The sequence below is a fragment of the Choloepus didactylus genome, chromosome 4, assembly GCF_015220235.1.
Source record: "Choloepus didactylus isolate mChoDid1 chromosome 4, mChoDid1.pri, whole genome shotgun sequence".
Taxonomy (NCBI): Eukaryota; Metazoa; Chordata; class Mammalia; order Pilosa; family Megalonychidae; genus Choloepus; species Choloepus didactylus.
In genome coordinates this window covers 167,786,697-167,810,011 of record NC_051310.1, presented here as the reverse complement: position 1 = coordinate 167,810,011, position 23,315 = coordinate 167,786,697, and the positions used below count along the sequence as shown (strand labels likewise).

The following is a 23,315-nucleotide window of genomic DNA, read 5'->3' as shown; positions in this document are numbered from 1 at the left end:
TCACACACACACACACACACACACACAAAACATTAAGAATGGCATTAATCTAATTAAATAGAAATGATGTAATTATACATTTAAAATATCATAAAATGCCCACCTTCTTACCTATTGCTCTAGAATGTAGGTAGGATTGCTCTAGAATGAAGTGGATTTATACTGCTGTTCATTGGTGGTTTAAATAATATTAATTATTGCATGGTGGTTTGAATAATATTAATTATTGCACACAGTTTTCTGTATATCATTTCTAGAGCTCAACATGAATAAAAGGCTCAACTGAAAGATTTACTCTAAAATGTTAAGAACTGAATTACATCTCTCCTGAAGATGCATAAATAACTTAATTATGGTTTATCTGGGTCTTTTTATGACCAATAAGTGTTGATCTAGAAATGTTTCTTGGGAACAGAAATATGCATCATCTTGATGGAAGATCAAAAATATTAATGAGGATATAATGATGTTGTTACTAATGGTGATAAACCATTAGTTTATCACAAGGTTAACATAAAGTTCAATGGCTGGATCAGAATCAATTAATCAGCAAATAGAGTATGGACTGTCCTTCCAGGTAAATGTGTCACGGGAGTGAGTTGTTCCCATGAGATAGAGGAAGACAATAAGCCCAGGAAAGTGGATAAAGGCTGAAATTACTTATTTTCAGTATAAATTAGTAAGACCATTAATTCATCTTCAGTCTGCCATAACTGCCTAAATTCCAAATCGGAGTAAGATTTCTGAATCCAGATAAAACAAAAAAGTAAGAGCATCCATATTGTTATATGCTCCAAAAAGCTATTACAAATATGCTTTAATAAGTTGATATCTACACAGCACAAAATCTCTCTGGAACATTCTTTGTGCTTTACGATCTCAAATATTTTAACTCTTGTTGTGCTAAATAGTGACCATTTTGCTTTTTAATGGTCATAACCAGAACTGCATGAATGCAGGACCAGGTACAGAACAAAGAATGCAAGCTCAGCTTTCCAACCGACAGCCCATGCTCTAACCCACACGCCATGTGCTATGATCATGAGTGATGGAGCTGTTCTGACTGCATGCTACTTTCAAATAATGATCCACAAAGTTAATCAAAAGGGCTTCCCTGTTCAATATTTACCTGTTACTCATTGACAGGCACTGTCTGCATTGCTATCTAGAAGGCCTAAATGGGATCAGGAATACTGAGCTCAAATAGAACCTGAGTGCCTCTATGAAGCACCAGGCACAATGAAAGCAGAATTAAGCTGCTCTTCAAACCACCTCTAACACTAGAGATGTCTGCATGAATTCCATAGCAGCAATGCACTGCTCCTTCCTGGATTTGGAGGCCAAATAAGTTGCTGATAATAAGAGGGATAAAAGGAAGAACAACCACATGTCCCACCTGAAAAAAAAAGAAGGGGGATATTAGGTATCAAAATATAAACATGGAGGGAAAAATAGTAATTTCCTGTATTTGGACAAAAAAAAATAATATTCCCCTCTTGATGTGATCTCCTTGCTTTTATGTACTAGGGAAGTCATATCTATCCTGAAAATTATTTTTCTCATTTTAATGCACATTCAACATTTTAAGCTTAAAAAAAATAAGAAAACATAGATCTTTTCAGATGCTGGATATTCAAATACTGTTTGCCAGTCTGTCAATCAAATTTACCCAGAGGGGATGTTGACCAGCCTCAAAGTCCATCTCTAAAGAAAGGCAGGTAATCAGACTGATCATAATACAATTCTCCAATGTGATTTTTTTTTTTAAACATCAGCTAGAAAGCAAGGCCCACCACGATATCTTATTATTCACATATTTTAACCATGCACCTTGAGAGATTTTGTACATGAGTAGTTAAGGGGATGGGGAATGGGATCACTCTAAATGTTTCTCTTTTAACTAATTTTTACTGAACACTCATTTAGGAATGGTAAATTTTGAGCACTTAGTATGTCCCAGGCATTGTTCTAAGCATTTTAGATGTAATTATTTCATCTAATCCACATGGTGAACCCTATTAGAAATGTACTATGATCATTTCACAGATGTGAAAAATGGAAAACAGAGAGCTTATGTAACTTGTTGAAGATCACCCAGCAAATAAATAATAGAAATAGGGTTTGAACAGTTTCCCATCAAAGACTGAACACTTTCCACTACAATGCAGTCCCCTCTAAATGCATTTAGCTCTACTGAGGATGTAAAACAATCACTAGCCTTTAACAAGTACCTTACAAAATTTTTGTGGAGTGAATAGATGAAAAAATATCTTTAAGAAACTTCCATCTTATTGAGAAACTATTACATGCACACATACATACACACACACACACACACACACAGCCTTTTATCTTTGAAATTTTATAAGTTTATGTCATGTCTCACCTCCAAGTTTATGAGCTCCTGAACAGTATTTATTCATTGGCACATATATGATTCAGTGTTACCACACATGTGATACAGAATAAATGATGCTTTAACATTTAACCTTAGATTCAATATTGACTTCCTCTCTCCCTTTTATACCCACCCCACACAATCCATCAGGAAATCCTGTTGGCTATTGCTTCAAAGTTCAGCAGAATCCAAATACTTCTCACCACTCATGCTTCTACACCATTACAAGTGATTACTGTAGTAGCCCCTTAGCTAGTCTCCCTGCTTCCACCCTTCTCCCCCTTAAGTATATATTCAGATAGCAGCCAGACTGATTCTTAAAAGTCAGTTAGATCGGATTACCCCTTAACTCAAAATCTTCCCAAGACCCCATTTCAAGTGCAATAAAAAATGAAACCCATACATGGCCTGCCAGAACCCTAGAGACGGTCCCTGTTACTTTTGACCTGTCTCCTTCTTCTGTCCTCCTTGCTCATTCAGATTGCACACACTGGCCTCCCTGGGGTTCTTGGCACAAGTCATGAACTCTTAAGCATTAGAGCCTTTGCAGTGGTTGTTCCCTCTGCCTGTAATATTTTCCCCTTGCTATCTGGATGCCTAACTCCCTCACTTCCTCATAGTCTTTGCTCAAATGCCATTTTTAATGGGGGCCCAGCCTATTTGAAACCACAACTGACCCATCTTTACCCAACACTCCTAATTTCTTAACCCTATGAGGTTTTGTTCCATAGCACTGACCACCATCTAACAGACCATAAGATTTGCTTACTTTTTAATGTTTATTATCTGTCTCTAATGTTTACATTGAAGGCGGAAATTTTAGTGTTTGTTTACCAATGTATCCCAATCATTAGTTCCTGCTACCCAGGTAATGTATTGAGTCAAAGTGAATTAAATTAATAAAAGAGAGAAACCATGATGGCTAAAACTAGGTTAGAAAGACTTCATAAAAGAACAAATAGAGGCACAGATTCCATGCATGTGGTATATCTAACGAGAGTGAATGGACATGTTTCGTGGATAGGAGCAGGGAATTTATGTTAAGAAATATCAGGCGTGGGAGGTGTGAAGGCTGAAAAGAAAACGGGAGCAAGACTGTGGTGAATTTTAAACACTAAGCAAACATTATAGACGTCAAAAAAATGAAAACGATGGTCAATGATTTTGATTACGGAAATATGTTGCAAACAGTATTTTTTAATCTGTTAATTATTAACAAGGTAGCTCAAGAAGGAAAACTTCCCCATGCCCTAGCATGGGTCTTTGTATACAATAGGACTCAAGTATTTATATAACTGAATCAAACTGAATGAGATAAGAGAAATGAAGGTGAATTAGAAGACTGCAATAATCTAGGCATAAAATAATAGCTTGAAGTAGGGAGATAGGTAAACAAGAGAAGTATTTTTAAAAGAAATCTGCCACAAATCATATATTTGAGACAAGAGAAGGCAGAATGAATCCAGTGTATTAGAATGGCTAGAAGTAAATACCTGAGACTATCAAACTGCGAACCAGTAGCCTTGATTCTTGAAGATGATTATATAGCTATGTAGCTTCCATGGGGTGACAGGGTGATTATGAAAACCTTGTGGTTCACACTCCCTTTATCCAGTGTATGGATGGATGAGTAGGAAAATGGGGACAAAAACTAAATGAAAAATAGGGTGGAATGAGGGGGACGATTTCAGTGTTCTTTTTTACTTTTATTTTTTATTCTTATTTTTATTCTTTCTGGTGTAAGGAAAATGTTCAAAAATAGATTGGGATGATGAATGCACAACTCGATGATAGTACTGTGTACACCATGAATAACTATATGATATGTGAATATATCTCAGTAAAACTGAATTTTTTTTAAAAAAAAAGTGAAATCAGAAAACAAATCGTTACCAACTGTGTGCTAATTTCAGCCTAATTCTTTGGCAAGAGGCGTTGGAATTATCAACTCCAGGCACTAACTTACAGTGCCTTCTACTGACTGCAGAGACTCAAGGTCTCCTTCCCTCCTGGGTCCAGGGTGTGAACAATGACTATTCCAAAATCAGTCCAATAAAACATGAACATTCAATCTTAAAAAAAAAGTAATCTTGAATGACTAGTAAAAACGAAGGTAGAGCAAAAGAAGTGCAGGGTAGAGCAAAAGAAGTGCAGGAGAGAATCATCCTGGGAAAGATGTTGAGTTCTGTTTTGGAGAACAGCTGCACTGCCCTGGGGAGAGCCCTGGACTGCAGGATTATCAGGAAGGTCTTGCTGTATGGCTCAACCATGCCACACTCCGTTGTGTGAAATTCTTCAAATCATTTAATCTCTGTGACTCAAGACTTTTGCTTTTTGTTGTTTGTTTCATGAGAAATGGAGATAAGATAGTTCACTAGACTGCTTTGAGGATTAACTGAGAAAGTCAATGGAAGTCCTTGAAAAGTTGGTCATTACACATGCAGGTTCACATAAGGTTGGAATACAAGTAGAAATGTTGGGTAGTTTGGAAATATAAAACTAGAGTTCAGAAAGAGGATAGGACTTGAGATAAAAACTTGAGATTCATCATTTCTGTGTAATAATTGCAGTGTAAAAACAGACAAGCGTTCCAAGGGGGAGAACTGAATTGTCCCCATATTGGAGAATACACAGCTTTGTACACAAAAGGTATTAAATGCATGCTCATTAAATGATTAATGTTCAAATATGACAAATGTCACTCACACATAGGGATGGTTTTAAGTTCCTCAGGGTCTTATGCTTCTGTGGAATTAGATTTCAACAGATGGTATGAATAGAGGATAGATATTTTTATGAGGAAAAGGTATCATCCTGCTCTAAAAGGCCATGTCATCTAGTTGATAGGAGATGGACTGCTCAGCCAGACAGATGTAGACTGTCCTCATTCTACCTTATTAGCTGTGAACTGAGATAATCACCTAACCTCTCCGAGCCTCCGTTTTCTCACATGTAAAATGAGAACATTTCCTACTTCAGAATATGGTTGGTTGTGTCAATTAGAATAATGTCTGAAGACCAAAAGGCATCATATTCGGAACATATCACTTCCTTTTCTTCGGATTTCAGCCTCATCAAATGAATGTTTCTCTGTATTACTGCATATGGAAAGCTGGTTCACACAGAAGTGGGAATGGCAAAACCGAAATGTAACATCACTGTCAAGAGTTAAAGCTTCTGTCCCCACAAGGATTAAATTAGCCTCACAATGAAAAGCCTCGGCATCAGTGAGTGTTTCCTTTTGATGGCAGAATAAATGCAGCTGTATTCATTCTTCTCCTATCTAAAGCTCAGAACTGCACATTCTGAGGATGCTCTACACCATGGCAAATATTTTTAACCTGTGTATTTCTTCTGAAAAGGCCCAGTAAAGCTATCTCCAGTTCAAGTGAGCCAAACTTGCAACCAGATCCTTGTAAAATACTTTACTTAAAATCCACTGACCCATCATTTTAGTTTTCTAGTCCTCCCTTCCCTGAGGCATTTCACAAGTATCATGATGCAGGGGTGGGGGGGGTGGGGGGGATGGGGGGAATCAGCATTCTTTATTTCTTCGAAGACTCACATAAATCACTACTAGCTCTGGGCAAGCCGCATTCAGAAAACAGGGTGAACAATCTTGCTATCAGATAAATTTATTGATCATGAGTTTTGTAAGAGCTCAAGCATTCCTCCTATCCTCCACCCTCACCCCTGCTAAATGTGTCCCCAAACCTCTCCTTTTAAAAACTTGGTGATATGAACACCACTGCCTTTTCTGCTATCAATTCAAGATTTAAGACACCTGATGAATTTCTCCAGGGGATGAGAATCAGAGCTACTGCTTGCAAGTCATCAAGAAGTTAGGCAGCCCCTGGAAAACCATGCTGCTTCCCTTAGAAGTGAGCAAAGATCCCCCTGTAATTTCTGTAAAATGTGTTCTTTACCAGGAGATCCAGATGGTGCCTACAGCACACAGGACAGGAGGCTTTGTGCCTGACGAAGACACGCTAACTCGATTTCACTCTCAAAACAATTTAGTCAGTGGAGTCAGAGAGAGGAAGCAAACAAAAAATCATCAAAAAGGCCCTGTACCTCCTGGTTTCAAGGCCATGGCACACAATTGGCTGTGGTTCACTGTGAGCACCCCTTGCATGCCATAGTCAAGAAAATAATGCTGTTATGAAAGCTTATGTTGGTTAGAATGCCAGTGATGAGAACTGCTAGGCCTATCCTCATTAGTAATATATGACAACAAGCAAAGAGGCAGCACAGAGATCCTTAATAACTGGGCTGAGGGGTGGGGGAGGAAATTTAAGTTTTGCATGAGATACAGTGATAGACCAATAAATCAGACAAATCTCAAGCACCCAATTCCAAAGAATCCTGAAACTGATACTTGAATCACTAAGGTCTCAAGTTTGCCAAAGGGAAGTCACCTGATAATGCATTCCTTATGTGCTTATCACTGAACCAAAGTCCTTGCAGTATTCACAGCACTCTGCTTTCAAAAACAGATCTGAACATCTCAATGATGAATACAGTAAACAGAATTCCCTTTTTAAGCAGCCTAGACAATGATGTAGCAGGCACAGCATGAGAATGGGTATTATTAATTAGTGAGAATGAGTTTGTAATGCAGCCAGAAAGCTCCAATTATCACTTAACAGTTATATCCCTCACATGCACATATTCTGCCCTAAAAAATTCATTTTTCTTTAACCCACCACACCCTTCTCACCATTAGTTTCATCCTATAACTAGAAAACTATTTCCACATTTAAATAATGTATTACTTCTAGGCTGACCTACTCTAGATAAAAATAATTATTGAGGTGGTAATGCAGGAGTTTTCTACTGAAGATCTTCTCAACGATGCCACTGAGGAGTATATCAGTACTTCTTGCTGTGGGAATTTAAATTAAAACCAAAAATAAAAAATAAAAAAAAAAATATTAAATCCCTTCAGCAAAAACAAGTGATAAAAGTCCAGAAAGTAAATACAATCTATACCAGGAAAAAAAATAGTGTTGCATCAGAAAGAAAATCTCTGCAGAACATGGTTTTATATGGAAATTAACCACGTAGCTTCTAGCCTCCCCTAAGTGACCTGCTTGTGCACAAGTTAAAACACTTGGTCCTAGAATTCCAGCTGAGGCAACTTGTCAGTGAAGTTTATACAATGGATTCACATGAAAATACACATGAACATGGATATACATACATACAATATGCATGGACTTGTGGATCTCTTAAAATAGGTTGTTCATAGTGGAATAATTCTTCTACTCTAATGCATAAACAAAATCCAAAGATTCATAAAGACATTTATAATCTGAACACTCAGAACAAGATGCACTCAAGGTAAGGAGAATTTATTAAAACCATAGTTTGTGTATAACTCTAAGTTTGCTGTAATATTTTTAAAATTCCGGGCACAAGCACATCAGTCTTTCTGCCTTTCTCTCAAACCAGCGATTAGCGATTTTGAACACTGTAGTTCAACAGCATGCCTACAGAAGTCTCATTGTGGCACTTTTCATCTCACCTTGACCTTTACTTTCTGTTCTCAAGCTTCTCAAATTCTTATGCATACTGCAGGTGTGTCATTAACACATACACACATAAATATACATACATAAACATACATATATATACATGCATATATACATTTAACACATACACACAAATATACATACATAAACATACATATATATACATGCATATATATACATTTTTTAATCTAGGAAGTCACTTCTCTCAACGAAAATATGAAAATTCTGGTAGAGCCAATTCATATTCTTTCCTCCTAAATCATGCTGCCTATGCCTATCCATTTTTACTCTCTTGAATTAGAAATGGTGAGGATAAAAGCAGACATGGAGCACCTCAAGACAGGAAAAGTCCTGAACTGGACTGCACAATGGGGAAGTCCTCCAGGATATTTATAAATCAAAAGGAACCTCAAACTAACAAACAGCACAGTTTCACAATATTCCTTGCAAAGCACACTAAACAAGTTTCAAAAGAAAGAGAAGACAAGGTACTGTGTCACTCCTATAGAAGGTCTCCTCCCTAATTCTCTAACATGGTAGTCCATCCACATCTCCTTCTTTCTCTCCTGAAAACGCTACCAGGGATTCTCACACGGATGAGTCGCCACACCCCTGCCTTTGCTTCCCTTTCTTCTTCAATTCCAGGTCCTTCCTTGCCCTTCCCCAGCACCCCACTCCTGTCCTTGTGCTGTTAGCTGTTGTCTACACCAGAAATGCCTGCCTTTTATCCCAACCCCGCCCCTAGCTCCAACGTCTCCTTCACCAGGGAGACTTCTGAGCTCACCTTGCCTACTGAAAACAGCGTCACTTTCAACAGCTTACACTTATCTCTCTCGAAGCATCGCTCATACAGAGTCCCAATTGCTTGTTCACATCTCAATCTTCTAAACTTCTGGAGGGCCAAGGTTTTCTTTGTGTGTAGGGCAGTTTGTTTAAAACAGTACCTGACCCACGGGTGAATATCAAAGAATATTTATTAAATGAACGAAAAAAAAAAAAACTAGTTCATTTTTAAACTAGGCTGGTATCATCCCTAAATAATGCACTTTCATGCCATCATATTTCTAAGATATGCCACCTTGAGTCATTTTCAGGCAAAATCATTAGTGTGATGCTAAAATTAACTGGAAGAAATCACCAGAAACCATGATGAGGTCTGAAAGGCCTGATGTGGAAATGAAAATTCATTTGGATATTGAAGGGCTTGAAGCATTTCTTGCTAAAAAGTTCAATGTCTGTTTAACTTGTGGCTTCTATTAGGGCTCTTTATAACACTCATTGTATATTTCTAATTCTTTTCTCAATTCTCTATTTACTGATCCAAACACGAGGGGCATAAATTATTCTGATTTGGGGGGAAAAGGGGACTGCATAACAGTAATCAATCAGTCAATCAGGTTAAGCAACCAGCAATAGAACTCCCTGCTGCCACAGGAGCCTCCTTGACCTTTCCGTCCCCCTCAGCGCAGGTGGCCATCTATCGCCACAGCAGACCGCCTGACAAGGCGCCTGTCTTGTTCTCCTTAATTGGGATAATGTGCGAAGCGGTTAGCACTCTGGCACAACACGGCTGATAAAGACTGGTGAGTTCCTTCCTTCCTTCCTTCCCTCATTCTCCTCTTCTCTTTCCTGGACTTTGTTAAAGCCTTCTCTCTTTTGTGTCTGAATCTTCCCATTTCCAAACTCTTGCTAAATTTTGGCCAAGGCCAATTTGTGTTTATTTTCCAGGAAGGGAGAAAAAGTCATTCCCCACTTCAGCCCCAAGTTAATTTCTCCAAACCCTGTCACGGTGTCTCAAATTATTCTATTGGAGAAGACTTTTTCCCTTGAATTATTTCACTTGGCGTTGCTTGTTAACATGCAAATGTTACTCCTCTCAGGGCCATTATCTGTTAACACCTGATTTGCTGTGAGGGGCACAGACGAAATTGCCTAGTGGGGAGAGGCCTAGGCTGAAACACTAACCAAATATCTGAGTGCTAAGAATTTCAGGAAGGAGGAAAAGGGGCTTAGGATGGAGAAAAAAGTGAACCACAAAGGAAACTCACAATTGTTCCAAGGGTTCCTCTGCTTCAGATGACAACTGCCTAGTCAATTAGAAACACTTTCCCCATCAGGGCTTCTCAGCCTTTGTTCAAAACAGACACAGATGTGTCTATTGCAGTGGCATAGTATATGCTCAATAAATGTTAGTGATTTAAGTTCCAGTCTCCTCAGACTATTTCAGTCTTTCCTAAATATTGTTGGTGAAATGCTCATTCCTGAACAGATTTAAGGATACCTCATTCTTCCTCAAATCCCTCTACACCAGGGTCCAACCAAATGGCTCAATCTGACAAACTTTGAGGCTATAAGGCCTTTCTCAGTTCTTTCTTCCTTCCTATTTATCTTCCTCATTATGAAATACTTAACACAGGTGATTTCCCATGGACTTATAACAATTTATCCCATGTCCATGAGTTTCCTTTCCTTTCCTTTCACTAACTATTTCCCTGCCTTTAAAACAAAGCTCAAAGTTACCACAGTTAAGATGAAAGGGGGAGGGTGGGATTTTCTCTTTAGATTTTCTATACTGTTTTTACTTTTATATTTAAATCAATTGTTTTACTTTGGAAAGAATTTTGGCCTCTCCTACTCAAATCTACTGCTTGACAGATAAGGTCACTAAAATTCAGTGACATTATTGCTAAGTATAAGACAGTTGAAAATAGGAAGGAAGGATCTGGGACTTAAACATTTCAGTACTTAGCAAAAGGATTGCCTGACATAAACAATGAAAAATTTTAAATGTTTACAATATGGTTAATGTTTTCAAAACATTGTACATGTGCCCTTTGCCAAAAAAATTTTAATATCACCAATTATAATTTGAAATTTTAAATTGGATTTTCCGTAAGAATTTAATGTAATAAGTTAGGTTAACTATTACTATTTTGAAGTCATAAATTATAGACGGTTGGAAATCACAAATTTTACATTCATGTTGTCAATATCATTGATATCATTTAGACTTAACTGTAATAATTTCCAACAGTCTAAATACAACAGAAAAATAATGTTTTAAAATGTAAAATAATTCACAATTATAGTCATAGAATTATAGTTGGCAGGAATAAGTGCAGGGATGTGCTGGTAAATGTTTAAAAACCAGTTCTGAGGGCAGGAAGGAGAAGGTTGCACCTAATTTGTAACATTTTCCAACTTCCATGATGGAAACACTTTTCCAGATTTCAAGATACTAACATGAGATCACAGGTCATGGAGTGAGAAAGGTTGAGCATGATTGGTTCTCACAAATCCATATAAGTTGGCCCCAGTACATCACTAGAATGAGCAACCAGACAGTGAACCCTTTCCCTAGAACCAACCACTCCTTCCTTTAAAACGCACAGAACCTGAAACACACACTAACATAACACTTACAGATACTTTTATGTTGATACATTTGCCTACTCAACTGTATTACAGTGGCTTTCTATCGATTTTGGATGTAAACCACACCATTTTACCTCATGACCCATACAGTATACCATATGTGCAGTATATTTGTACATAAACACATATAAAACTAGAACATTCTACTTGGTGCAATGAATGAAATATTCCATTCACTCCACTGAATTTTTAAAATTCTGGTCTTGAGTCACAAAAATGGATTCATATCCCATTATTTGGGTAGGAACCATAGTTTGAAAAATGCTTCTTAATAGACTAAAAGCTCATTGAAGACAGGATTAAATGTGATTTTTCTGTATCTATTCCTGTATCTAGCTGTAATTACTGAAGCCCAGATTGCTTAACTTGTCAAAGGATGCACCTACCACTAGTTATCACTCAAGGCACAGATTCAGAAAGCTAGAGGGTCTTCCAATACAGCCACACCTTCACCAGAAATTAACAGAGAAACTAAAAAAAATTGGTATTGACCCCATTGTTGATGAAAGTTGGCTCCTTGCTTATTGTGGACCTGGGGCCCTGTTTGCCTAGAAAGACTGGATACAATCAACATTTCCCTATTAATAGCATTTGCCCCTCAAGCATGTTGAAAACATAAGCATCCTTTTTTCAAAATGTCTTCAATCCTGTAGGGAAGGGAACTATCCAATGTCAATTAAATTTAAATATATTAACTTTGATATATATATCAAAAATATACATCAATACCAGCTTTCTAATAACCAGACAGCAAAGGCTTAGTTGGAAAAAATACTCACTCAGGAAAATAAAATCTGAATCCAAGTCCTTTTCTCTTCCATGTGCTCATCACCACATGCTTTTTTATAGGTGCTATTAAATGTTCACTATAGTTTCAAGACAATTCAGATAAGCCGTTTCACTAAAATACACACCACCATTTATCATCTCAGTGACAGTGCTCCAATTTAACGTCTTGGGGATTTCCTCCCCTTCTTCATCATTTATCTGCCAATATTTCCTTGTTATGAATATCCCCCTAGTGACTTTCCCTGGCAGTCATAGCTGTACAGCCTACCTTGTCTACAAAAAAAAATTCTTTAAAAAAAGCAAGCCCTCAAGACGATTCCTACTGTTAGAAGTCAGCCAGCCTTTCTAAGGGCCAAATTCCTGATGACCCCTGCCAGGATCCTTACTCTAAACAGACAGCCTCTAAGTAGTAGTGATTGCAGACACATGAAACTGGCTTAATTACAAATGAACCCCAGTCTTCTAGGTTGAGTGTTTATCTCCAGTTACTTGAATGGTCAATAATCAACAGCTGCTCTAATATGATCCTTAAAGGGTCCCCTTCTTACACAACAAAATATCCATGCATCACAGCAAAGCCACAACATCACTAACTAATTACAAAATCCTGGCCACTGAGAGCTACAGTAAGTCTGATAGATAACACAGATTTTTTTTAAATAATATTCAGAAATAAGTTTTGCATTATAATTATACCAATTCAGATGAAGAGAATTATCCTATCTAGGCAACAGAAGATCAATAAAGCCAGAGAAAAATAGGTAGCAAGGATACAGTGGTACAGTCATCAACTAAACCAGTCTAGTAGCGAAGAGTCCCAGTTCCACTGGGTATCTCTTTTGTATCCATTTCAGAGAGTGGCTTTAACAGGCTCTAGGATGTAAGGAACATTTTTAAATGGAAACCAAGAAAAATCAGTTCTACAACCATTTGGGGGAGCAAATGAAATTAGAACTCACCAATTTATATTCAGAAGAGAACTTTAAGGAAAAAGAGCACTTTTTTTTTTTTCAATAATTAAACTCTATTGCAAAAGAAGTTAATAGTTTGAAGACAAAAACAAACCAAAGTATATTTGCAAGGTATAGCAGGAAAGGCTAATGCCTGAAGTGGAATTATGTTTAAGTTTCTTTACATTTTCTATAGGGGAATTGTTAAAGTTGCTTCAATCATTATTCCATACCTTTTCTGGAAAACATTAATACCTATCCTTTTTTGGAAGACTCCAATTTGGACTATTGTTTTTTAAAAAAAAACAACTTTCTTATTAGTAAAAGCAGTACAAGTCAAGCCATGATATATTAAATGCCTTTTCCTCCCCAGAGCAGAGTTTTTAGTTCTGTGATAGTAACAACAACTTGTTACCAACAGTTCAGATTCTGTTAAGTAATGGACAAAGCAAATGGCAGCAAAGGCAGAGGACTCAACTTCAATTTAACTGTCCTGTAAGGTACATAGTAATTAGCTGCAAAGCTCTGAAATCTTAGCTAGCATGTTAAGTCTGCTACATGACAGTATAATTTGACTTCTTAAAGGATTATGCAAATTACAACTCATCATTCCATTACAGGATTGAAAAAAAGTGACAGCTAATTTATACATAACACACCTTTCAAATCCCTAAGATGCGTGGCACCTGTGCAATGTATTTTCCTGAGATTTTCTTGCATATAAGTACTTGTTTATTGCAATATAAAGAAGCTTACCTAAGAGCTTTAATAAAGTCATTAAAAAAAAAAAAACTTTTAGGTCACAATTTCAAAAGAACAAACATTATTTTGTCTTGATTTCAGATGCAAATTTTTTGGTTGTTTTTGTTTTGTTTCATTTTCTTCCCCACTAAATTAGAGAAAAAATAATGTTCTAAAACAAGGATATTTTTTAATAGCTGGCAACCACAAGCACTGATGCACGAGCCAGAAGGAAGACTCACAAAGATTTCAACATACTTCTGGTAGGTTGATTCACAGTAGATTCCGTCATATCTGTAGATTTTCCTACATTCTGATTGGTTGGGCAGAGGATGCTGGGCAGTTATTCTGTAGAGGCATCAAAAACAGATAGACATAACTAGAGATTCTCTACAATCAACCGGAATGCAGGATAACAAGTATGTTGAAACTTAATATATTTTGCTTTTTATGCTTTTGAGCTCTACACACAAATGCAATGTGTACATACATTATAGAACAGTAACTTCCACTTTTAGAAACCTACACCTCTGGCAAACTGTTTTCGATTCTTCATCAGAAGAAAATTTTCTTTTTTAATCTCAGAGTAATAAAAGTGGAAGAAACAAAAGACACAAGATCTAAAGCTTAACTCACTCTATAATCCCCAAGATTATATTCTAAAGGAAATGTTAAAAACAAATGGCATTAGTGTTTTTGTTAAAATAGTCATTAATTTGATCATGCATTACGATTGTAGGCAACTGTAAATTAGCTATAAAATCTTAGCCAAGTTACTATAATTTTTCAGCCTTATTCAATTTATGTAGAGTTTGTATGCTAGTGACTCCTAAAGAGAGGTGATATAGCTTATAGGACTAAACCCAATTAGGGATGAAAACACAAGCGAGACTGCCGGGAGCACGGGTTAGATGTTAACAGGCACCTGAGATGAGCTGATTTAAGTGGCTCCAGGTTTCTCAGCACTTAAGGCAAAAGGGGAAAAAAAGGCTTATGCAATTTTCATCTGACTTAAGCATATAAATTCATCGGAGACTTCTGCATTATACAGATATAAAAATGCTGAGAGGAGTTTTCTGACCATTTCCTACAACTGAAAATCTCTTCATTTGGGGAACAAGTATTTAAGGAGTCTATCAGATTGTCTTTTAAAAGAAACTAATGTTTATGAATTAATATGTGTTATCTACAAGGATGCCAAGACCGTCACTCTAAACCACTCTATGAGAAAAGGTAATATAATATCTAATCCTTATGCCAATATATATATAATACCTTCTTAATTATGAATTAAAACATGATAGATTCATGTTATTTTGTAAAAATCTCAGTTTATTTCCAATTACTGTGGAGTGGAATACTAAACTTACTTAATATTTTATAAGGCCCAATTTATCTAGTGAGTGTACTCTAAACTGTAAATTTGACTTTCTAACTTGATTTACATGCATTGCTGAGATTTTATTTAAACACATTCTCTGTGTTGTATTCAGCTCAGCCTCAAGTCTCTTTTATTTATAGTTAACCATTTACCCCTCATTGAAAGTGATTTTTAAACCCTGTGTTGATTATTGTATTAAACTTACAACATAAAAGCTCTCACATTCTTTATTACTGGAATTTCAAAGGTTTACATTAATAGACATGGTACTTCATTGTAAAGCTGATATAAGAAACAAGAAATATGAATTTGAAACGAAGAGCAGTTTTAAAAGATTCAATAGGTTCCATCTGACAAATTAATTTTAGACATTAAGTGTGACAAAACAAATTCTATAAAGTTTTGAGCATGTGGTGTCCCTGTGAGAGCAGATATGTTACTGATTTTTAAAAAGAATTGATCTGACCCGAGATTACATTGAGATACCGTAACTGTATTTCTGTTTAGTGTCATTTTATGCTTGAAAATTGATTTCTTATATTTTGCTCTATATTAAAAATTAAAGTGCTGAAGATCATTTGAGTATGAACAATTTGAAGTAATCGAAGAACAGCCTGTTGTACCTGGTCCTGAATGATTTTAAAAACAAACTAACAAACCCTGAAAAATAACTGGGGTAGTGAGGGAATAAAAAGGGGGGGACTGCCACCTTTTTTCATGACAGTAAAGGTTATAATGAAATTTTCATTTACATCCAGTGTACCATAGAGGAAATTGTCAGGTTTTAAAATAACACACAAAACATCTACTGGAATCAAACCTCCAAACCATCATTTACTTAACACTTTGTGTTTCACATTTCTTGCTAAAATATGTTATCAACAAAGCACTACTGTGTTCATTTTCTTCACCTGATTTTGTTTTTAAAGGTTAAATACTTTCAGTAAAAAGTTCAAATATGCCTTTCAATCGTGAAACTATTATGAACTGCAGCTTCTGCCCATCAAGCAGTCCCTGTTCCCTTCTCTTCCTGTCACTTCTCTCTAGATGGACTCATCATACAGCTTGAGGTAGAACTTAAGTGCATTTACATAGATGTGAAACGTGTAAGCTATGACTAATTTTAACTCACAGGGCAGAATTTAAATAATTAGTTACAAGAAGTCAAACTAAGGGAAAAAGGAGGAAAGAGATGGTTAGAGGCAGAGTAGTAAATTGTTCCATTTTTGCAGGTAATCTAAATGCAAACTAGAAGCAACTTATCATGAGAATGGATTTTCCACCATCTGGTCAAATAACAGGGGATTTGTCTAGTGGCAAGCAAAGAATGGAATGATGTGAGAAAGATTAGCGGGCAAGTCCTACAGTTGGCTAAAATGTATTTTGTGCAAACAAGAACAGATGACGCCTTAACAATTACACCTGTCAAAAACTCCAGAAAGCAATCCATCTCTGAAAAGCCCAGTTGAAAACAGGCTAGTTCATAACAAAATGATTTTTTTTAAACAATTGCCAGCCATAACAGTTTGATGCATGACAAGCTTAGGGAAGTCACATTTCACGTTCAACTGAAACCTTAACTAACTGGACCTTGGTTTTTAGTGATAAGTAAGATATTAACATCACCCTCCACACACAAAAAAAAGTTTTTGATAATATAAATGGTAAGCTTAAAAATCACAATAGCAAAGAAATTCAGAAATACAGTCAGAAAGTCAGAAGTAATAGATTGCCATGGACATGCCCTTATAGGCCTAGGTGTTGCCATCATCCTAGGAAAGTTGGATCATTTCCTGGGGCAAATTTGGCAACAACTGGCTCCCTGCTGACAGTATCATTAGAAAACAGAAGCAAGGATTAAAAACCTGATTGAAGCTGAGTTCCACCTGGTAGAGAGAGACAACAATGCAGTTCTACGGCTCAACACATCATATTTTGCAGCTTTTTAAAAGGACTTAATTTTCTAGTCATTGTGCGTAAATGTTGGCTGTTCTGTGGTGTTAATATACAGTTGTATTTTTAAAATTTGTTGTTTTAAGAAGATATGAGCATCTCCAATAGCCCAGTCTAGCTCATTTCATATTAATATTTACCTTAAACTTGGGCAGTTTCTGTCATATTTCTACATAGCTCAGTTCTTTACTGGTCAGAGTTTTTGGTTGTGGTGGTGGTGGTGGTTGTTTTAATGTGTACAAGGTAACATAACTTACCAGAAGAAAACAATGTATAGCCTAAAGATCGTGTTGTTAAAACGATTTTTAAAAATAGTTAAAATTTACTTTGCAATCTCTTAAAGACATTTCTGAGGATAACTGTGACCAGTTAGGCACCCTCTCAGTAACTGCCTTTTCTAAAACAGATGTCAGAATTACAAATTTATGGCTAATTACTTGATGAGAACTTCATTCAAATACTACTTATAATTTTGTACTATTTTGCTGAATTCAGGTAAAATTTTAATTATTTGTTCCCCTAAATTAGTAGACTAAATAACCAACCACTTTGCCTAAAATTTTTCCTTTTCATCTCTTCAAGAGTTTGAGAGCAGAGTCTTTTCACCAAAGAATTTCTTTTCTCTTGTATATCACAGTCGTGGTCAAGGGTCTCATGAATGACAGTAACTAGTATTTTTGTGTCTCTTATGCTTAGGGAGATTGAAAGCTGCATCAATCATATCAAATAAATTGTTTTTTTCCATAAATTTATGATATGGTCATTTATAACAACACGTGCAATGAAACAGGGGTTGAAGTGTCTTTAAAATAGATAAGTTTTTCATAAAAGAAATATGCCCATATGCTATACCAAACAGCATTGCAGTTAAAAGTTCAAGCTCTAGAATCAGAGTATCCAAGCTTGGATCTTGCTCCACCTCTTAGTATTTGGGCAAGTTACTTAATCTCTTTAAACTTCAGTCTCCTCATGTGAAAATGGAAATAAAAACACCTATTTGCAAGGTAAGAAAAATTAAAAAAAGATAATTGTATAAAGTGCTTAGCCCAGAACTTACATAAAGAGAGAACCCAATAAATGTTAGCTTTTAATAACAGTAATTATCTCTTTAAGGCCGAAGTCAGCAAACCCATTGTAGGGTCAAGTATTTTTATAAAGTAAACACTAAAAATGGAAAACTGCAGCGACTACACTGTATCTTTTAACACTTTTGCTGCAGTACTTTAACTCTTCTTGTAGATGGGCTAGTTTTTGATAGACTTGTTTTATAACAAACTATCATCTCTAATGGTGATTTAATTAATATAACATTTATCAAAATGCATTTGCTTAATAAATGAATATTTTTATCATTAGCAATAATGTTTTAAGTTCTAGACCCTCCTCTTTAAGAGGTATGTAGACAGGATAGAGCAGAATTAAGAGAGAGCGGCAAGCTACTCTGATCAGGAACCAGGGCAGATAAAGAACCTTGCAGGGAAGTAGATCTTCCAGAGAGAAGACTCGGGGAAGATCACTAGGCTTCAGGCACTTACAACATTGGCTAGAGATGAGAACTATTTGTTATGATCCCACAGATAGGATGTGGTTCCAATGGGTTGAAGTCACAAGGAGACACATTCTAGCTTAAAATAAGGAAAATTCTGAATGACCAAAACTGGTCAGGGCTGAAATGAGTTGCGTAAAGGATTGTGTTTCCATTTACTGGTAGTGCTTTGAACTGGCTTAGACACCCACTTGGCCAAGTTCTAGAATGGAAGTCTCAAGAACCAAACTGGTGATAGGTGTAGTTGACGTTTAACAAGACCTGAGAGTCTATGTTTCTAATTAGATTTTTCTCCTCAGATCATAACATACCTACATATGAAATCCCTTGGCACTAACTGAAGTATTCCTACAATTCCTATACTGGAAAGCTAATAAACTTTACATGATAAACCTTAAGGTGAAACAAACAGGCAAAAAACCTAAAAGGGTAACTGGGAAAGCATTTGAACATTTAGTGCAATTCTACTTCCAGTGAAGGGAAGTAGAATTGCACCACGGGAAATGATTAGATGGGCCCCTTATATTCTTCCCACTGTCCTCTTATCTTCTGCTGTTTGAAGACTCCCACATTTGTGAATCTGTTGAGAGACATGTCTAAGTAGTGTTTAGGAGCTCATGCTTTGGAACCAGACAGAAGTGAATGCAAATTTGAGCTCTACCATACACTAGCTACGTGACCTTGAAGAAAAAGGAATATTGTCTCTCTGAGCCTCAAGTTCCTTCACCTGCAATGAGCATAAAAATGTATCATTTGGATAGTGTTAAGATTAGAGATGGTGATGAAATGCATTTATCATGGTGCCTAGAACACAATAAAGGATAGTAATTATCATAGCTATTAACTAATTCATTCAACAAACAATTTACTGAGAGTTATCTATGCCAGTCATTGTGCCTGGGTATCAAGGAGTGCTGGCCAAACCCTACAGACATGTGAGACCCATGAGCCCACAGGATATCATTCCTCACTAGGACCATAAACTGTAACTTCAATGGATGTGCGAGATCTGTAATTACAGAAAGGTGAACTCTAGCTTTGTATTACACATTTTGTAGGTCCTGTAAAAGTAGAACAGTGCCTTGAAAGGAGTTGAAATTCCTCCATCAAAAGCCTCTCTCGTCCTTCCTTCCCACTGAGAGCTACCCTTTCAGCAAATGAGAGTGAGGGCACTCGCCTGTACTTGGCACTTTCATCCCATGAGTGTTAGAACTCCATATTGTGTAACTTCTCAGCCAGTGAGCATTCTCAGTCCCATTCTGTGATGAGTGTGCTCTGTGACTTCTTTTCTGCATTTACTTTAGGTTTTGGGAAATAGTTTTGAACCATAATGGTTGATAAAATTATGCCAGTGCCAGACCTGGAACTAGGCAAAGACAAGAAAGACATTAACATTTAAGTTCTACATGACTTGAGGTGGAGAAACCATGGGAAGGGATCAGCAAGTAAATGGGTATTGATGGGAATCCTCCCAAAGTCACTGCAATTCAGAAAGCTGGACCAACAACTGAAGGAACAATGGTTGGAAAAAAGCTATGCCTAAAGGTGACCTGACATCAGGGATCTGAAGAGAATAGCAGAGCAGAGCAATTCCCATTGTGATGCCCACTGCTCATTCTTGGAGGCTATGCCATTGTGGATCCCTTCAGTGCTGATGTGTTAGGAATCCATTTCCATGAACCACCCCCAACATGAAAAGAATCATGTGTACATGAACAAGGTTAGGATGACTAGTCTTCATTGAATAAGAATAACTTACATTTACATAACATCCTACGGCATTCAAAATGATTTTCACAATAGCCATGTGTGCTTATCAGTATTTTAGTTTTAAAATAAGGAAACTGTGTGTTAGTGCATTTGTCATACAACTAATAAATGGGTAAAGCTATGACTCCATATCAGCTCTTCTAACTCCAAGTCTAAATACTTAACTTCTTGAAACAACCAACTCTCTGAAAGGGACTATCCCCAGCAGCAAATTCTGTTATAAGGATAATACATTGGCAATGCAAATTATCATCTCTAAGTTATCTCTTCACATTTCTTAAAAAGCAAAGTACCCTATATAGCGAGTTTCAGATGGATGGCTTTCAGAGCCAGAAGAAACATCTAGCACAAACCCATCCTTTCATTGAGGAAACTGAGACCCAGAATATCAAGAATCATCCAGATTGCACCCAGAGAAGTGGTACTCAAGTCCAATAGATTCAAGTACCATAAAAGTTCCAGGGAAACAATCTTTACATTTGGCAACACTGACAAAAGGCATTCAACAAAATCCTTTATCTGCTTGAAAAAAAAAACAAGCATCAGCGTTCATGTTGGAAGGTTTTCCTGATCACCCTCTATTGGTTTAGTCTACATTCTTCAGGGGCTTATATTCCTATCTCCCAATGCTTTATTATTATTTACTTTATTTTGAGAACAACCAGGTGTTCAAAGCTCTTTAGAAACAGGTACAAATCATTAACCAGTTCAGAATGCCTAAATAAAGATTCACCCATAGTCTATCCCCTGTTACTGAGGTCTTTGGTTATCATCTGATTTCCTTATAGCTCTTGTTGTCTTGAGTGAAAAAAAGAACAGCAGCATACATAATGGGGATTTGGGTTTCAGGGGGATGGGTGTCACATTTCAATTAACTTATTGGCTACCAAGAAACTTTGCTATTGCTTATTAAATCCACATTTAAACCCTGCATATCCTTGCAGAAATATTTAGGTAATGAAGTTGTTTAGCATATTAGATTATTAAAATAGCAGTGGAAATATAACATGTTATAAGAGTTAAAAAAGAACTTTTGTAATGGTTATTTTTAACTAATAACCATTATAGCCTTTCTCAGGCTACTTTTTAAAATACTTCTGGCTTCAACTTTTACCTATATGCTAATGAATCCCAATTCTCTATCTTCCACTCTCATCTTAATCCCAACACCAAAGCCTGGCTATTCTTCCATCTACTGGATACTTCTTAGAGTTTCCACTTAATTCTGTGTAAAACAGAACTCATCATCTCTCCTCCCCAACTGGCTCTTGTATCCCCTGCTGAAATTATCTTAGGGATCTGCCCTACTCCTTCTCCCAGGTACCACATCTAGAATTCACCCCGGACTCTTCCTCATCCTCCACTTGCAGGCAGTCACTAAGACCATCTGCATTTGTCTCCTACGTTTACCTACACTGCACTTCTCCATTTGTGGTGTCCTTTTCTTAGTTCAGGCATAGGTCACCTCATCTGGATCCCTGCACTATCCTTCCCAAGTTCTCCTGCCTTAGATTCACCTTTCTTCAGTCCATCTGCTACACCACTACCATAAAATGAACCTTATAATGTACAAGTCGGATTTGATCACTGCCCTGAACAGTCTCTCCAATGCCACATCTGGCATACAAGGCTCTTCTTGATCTGGCCCCTGCCTACCCCTGCAGCTTCATCCATCTCCATTCTCACATTCCTTCTCTTCAATACGCTAGAAGCCTACATGCCATTTTCTCTCCTACAATGGCCTTGCTGTATCCTTCCCTAGCTGACTTAAATGTATCTTTCAAGACTTTCCTAATTCATGACTAACTTGACCAGCATCAGGAAGCAAAACACACCTTTCATCTGCCATTTCTTTCAAGTAAATTTTTGTTTTTTTTCATATATTTAGTGGATGTTAAGGTATGAACTCTAGTTGAGAATCTGTTTTACATTTTAGAATTCCAATTCTAAAATTGCTGTAAAGCCAAAAAGGCCCCTGAGCATGTAAAGGGGCATGGTTCTGTGTTGCTATCCATATGGTTCAGATCCTCTGTTTCTAACACCAGCCCAGGAAAGGCTCAAGAGAGGACTAAACCAAACCATACATAGAGGCTGTGAGCATCCATCCTCAACACAGCTCTGCTTCCCTCTTGCTCAATCCAAAGGTTCTGGAAATAAACGTAACTTCCCCACAAGGCAATTTCTCTAAGAATTTTCTACAGCCTGACCCAACAAGGGGATCTTTGTTGAGCTTGACCCCAAATTACTTCTACCTGAAAAAATACCATTAACTCAGAATAAAAACTGCTCATGGGACCCTTCTCCATAGCCTTCTTGCTCAGTTGAATGGACTGAAAACTTTCTGAACTAAAACAAAAATGAAAACCTGAGAGTAGGGTGAACCAGCTGCATCTATACAAGCTGACAACACAACCTAAGGTAATGGTATCCATCCTACCATCAGTGAGGATATCTAGTTTCTTATCCAGCATGATTCAGAGGTATGTGGTTTCTAGGCTTTTTGTCATCTGCTAAATGAATTAAATCAATTTATGGATGGTGACCAAAAATAAAATCGGAAAAGTCTTCTGAGAAGGTTAACATAAAGGAAAATACTTCAAAGCAGGACACAACTCAAAGTTTAAGACTAAAAAAAAAGGGGGGGGGAGTGGGTTCACAATACTGCACTGTCTCCACCAAATCTCAGAACTAATGATTTGCATAAAGAAAAGCAACTTTTGAAGTGTTATTTCCAGTTCAGGATGGCAAATGGGACCCTGTCTACTTACGGCCACAGAACAGCATCATAACTAGATACCAGCCTTCCTTGCAGCTGCGT

The 23,315-nt window shown here is 36.9% G+C and overlaps 1 protein-coding gene across 14 annotated transcripts in view; it reads right to left on the bottom strand.

Moving 5' to 3' along the window:
• The window catches only part of NPAS3 (neuronal PAS domain protein 3), an 891,787-nt gene that overhangs the window by 755,840 nt on the left and 112,632 nt on the right, over window positions 1–23,315 (bottom strand). For 8 of the 14 annotated variants that reach the window (XM_037834779.1, XM_037834781.1, XM_037834780.1 and 5 more), the window contains exon 2: window positions 14,106–14,195. The exons of 4 other annotated variants lie outside the window; for them this stretch is intronic. In XM_037834779.1, the coding sequence (XP_037690707.1) occupies window positions 14,106–14,195 (90 nt within the window). Of the gene's footprint in view, window positions 1–14,089; window positions 14,196–23,315 lie in introns of all 14 variants that reach the window. 2 more of the 14 variants (XM_037834791.1, XM_037834792.1) reach the window with 1 other exon arrangement.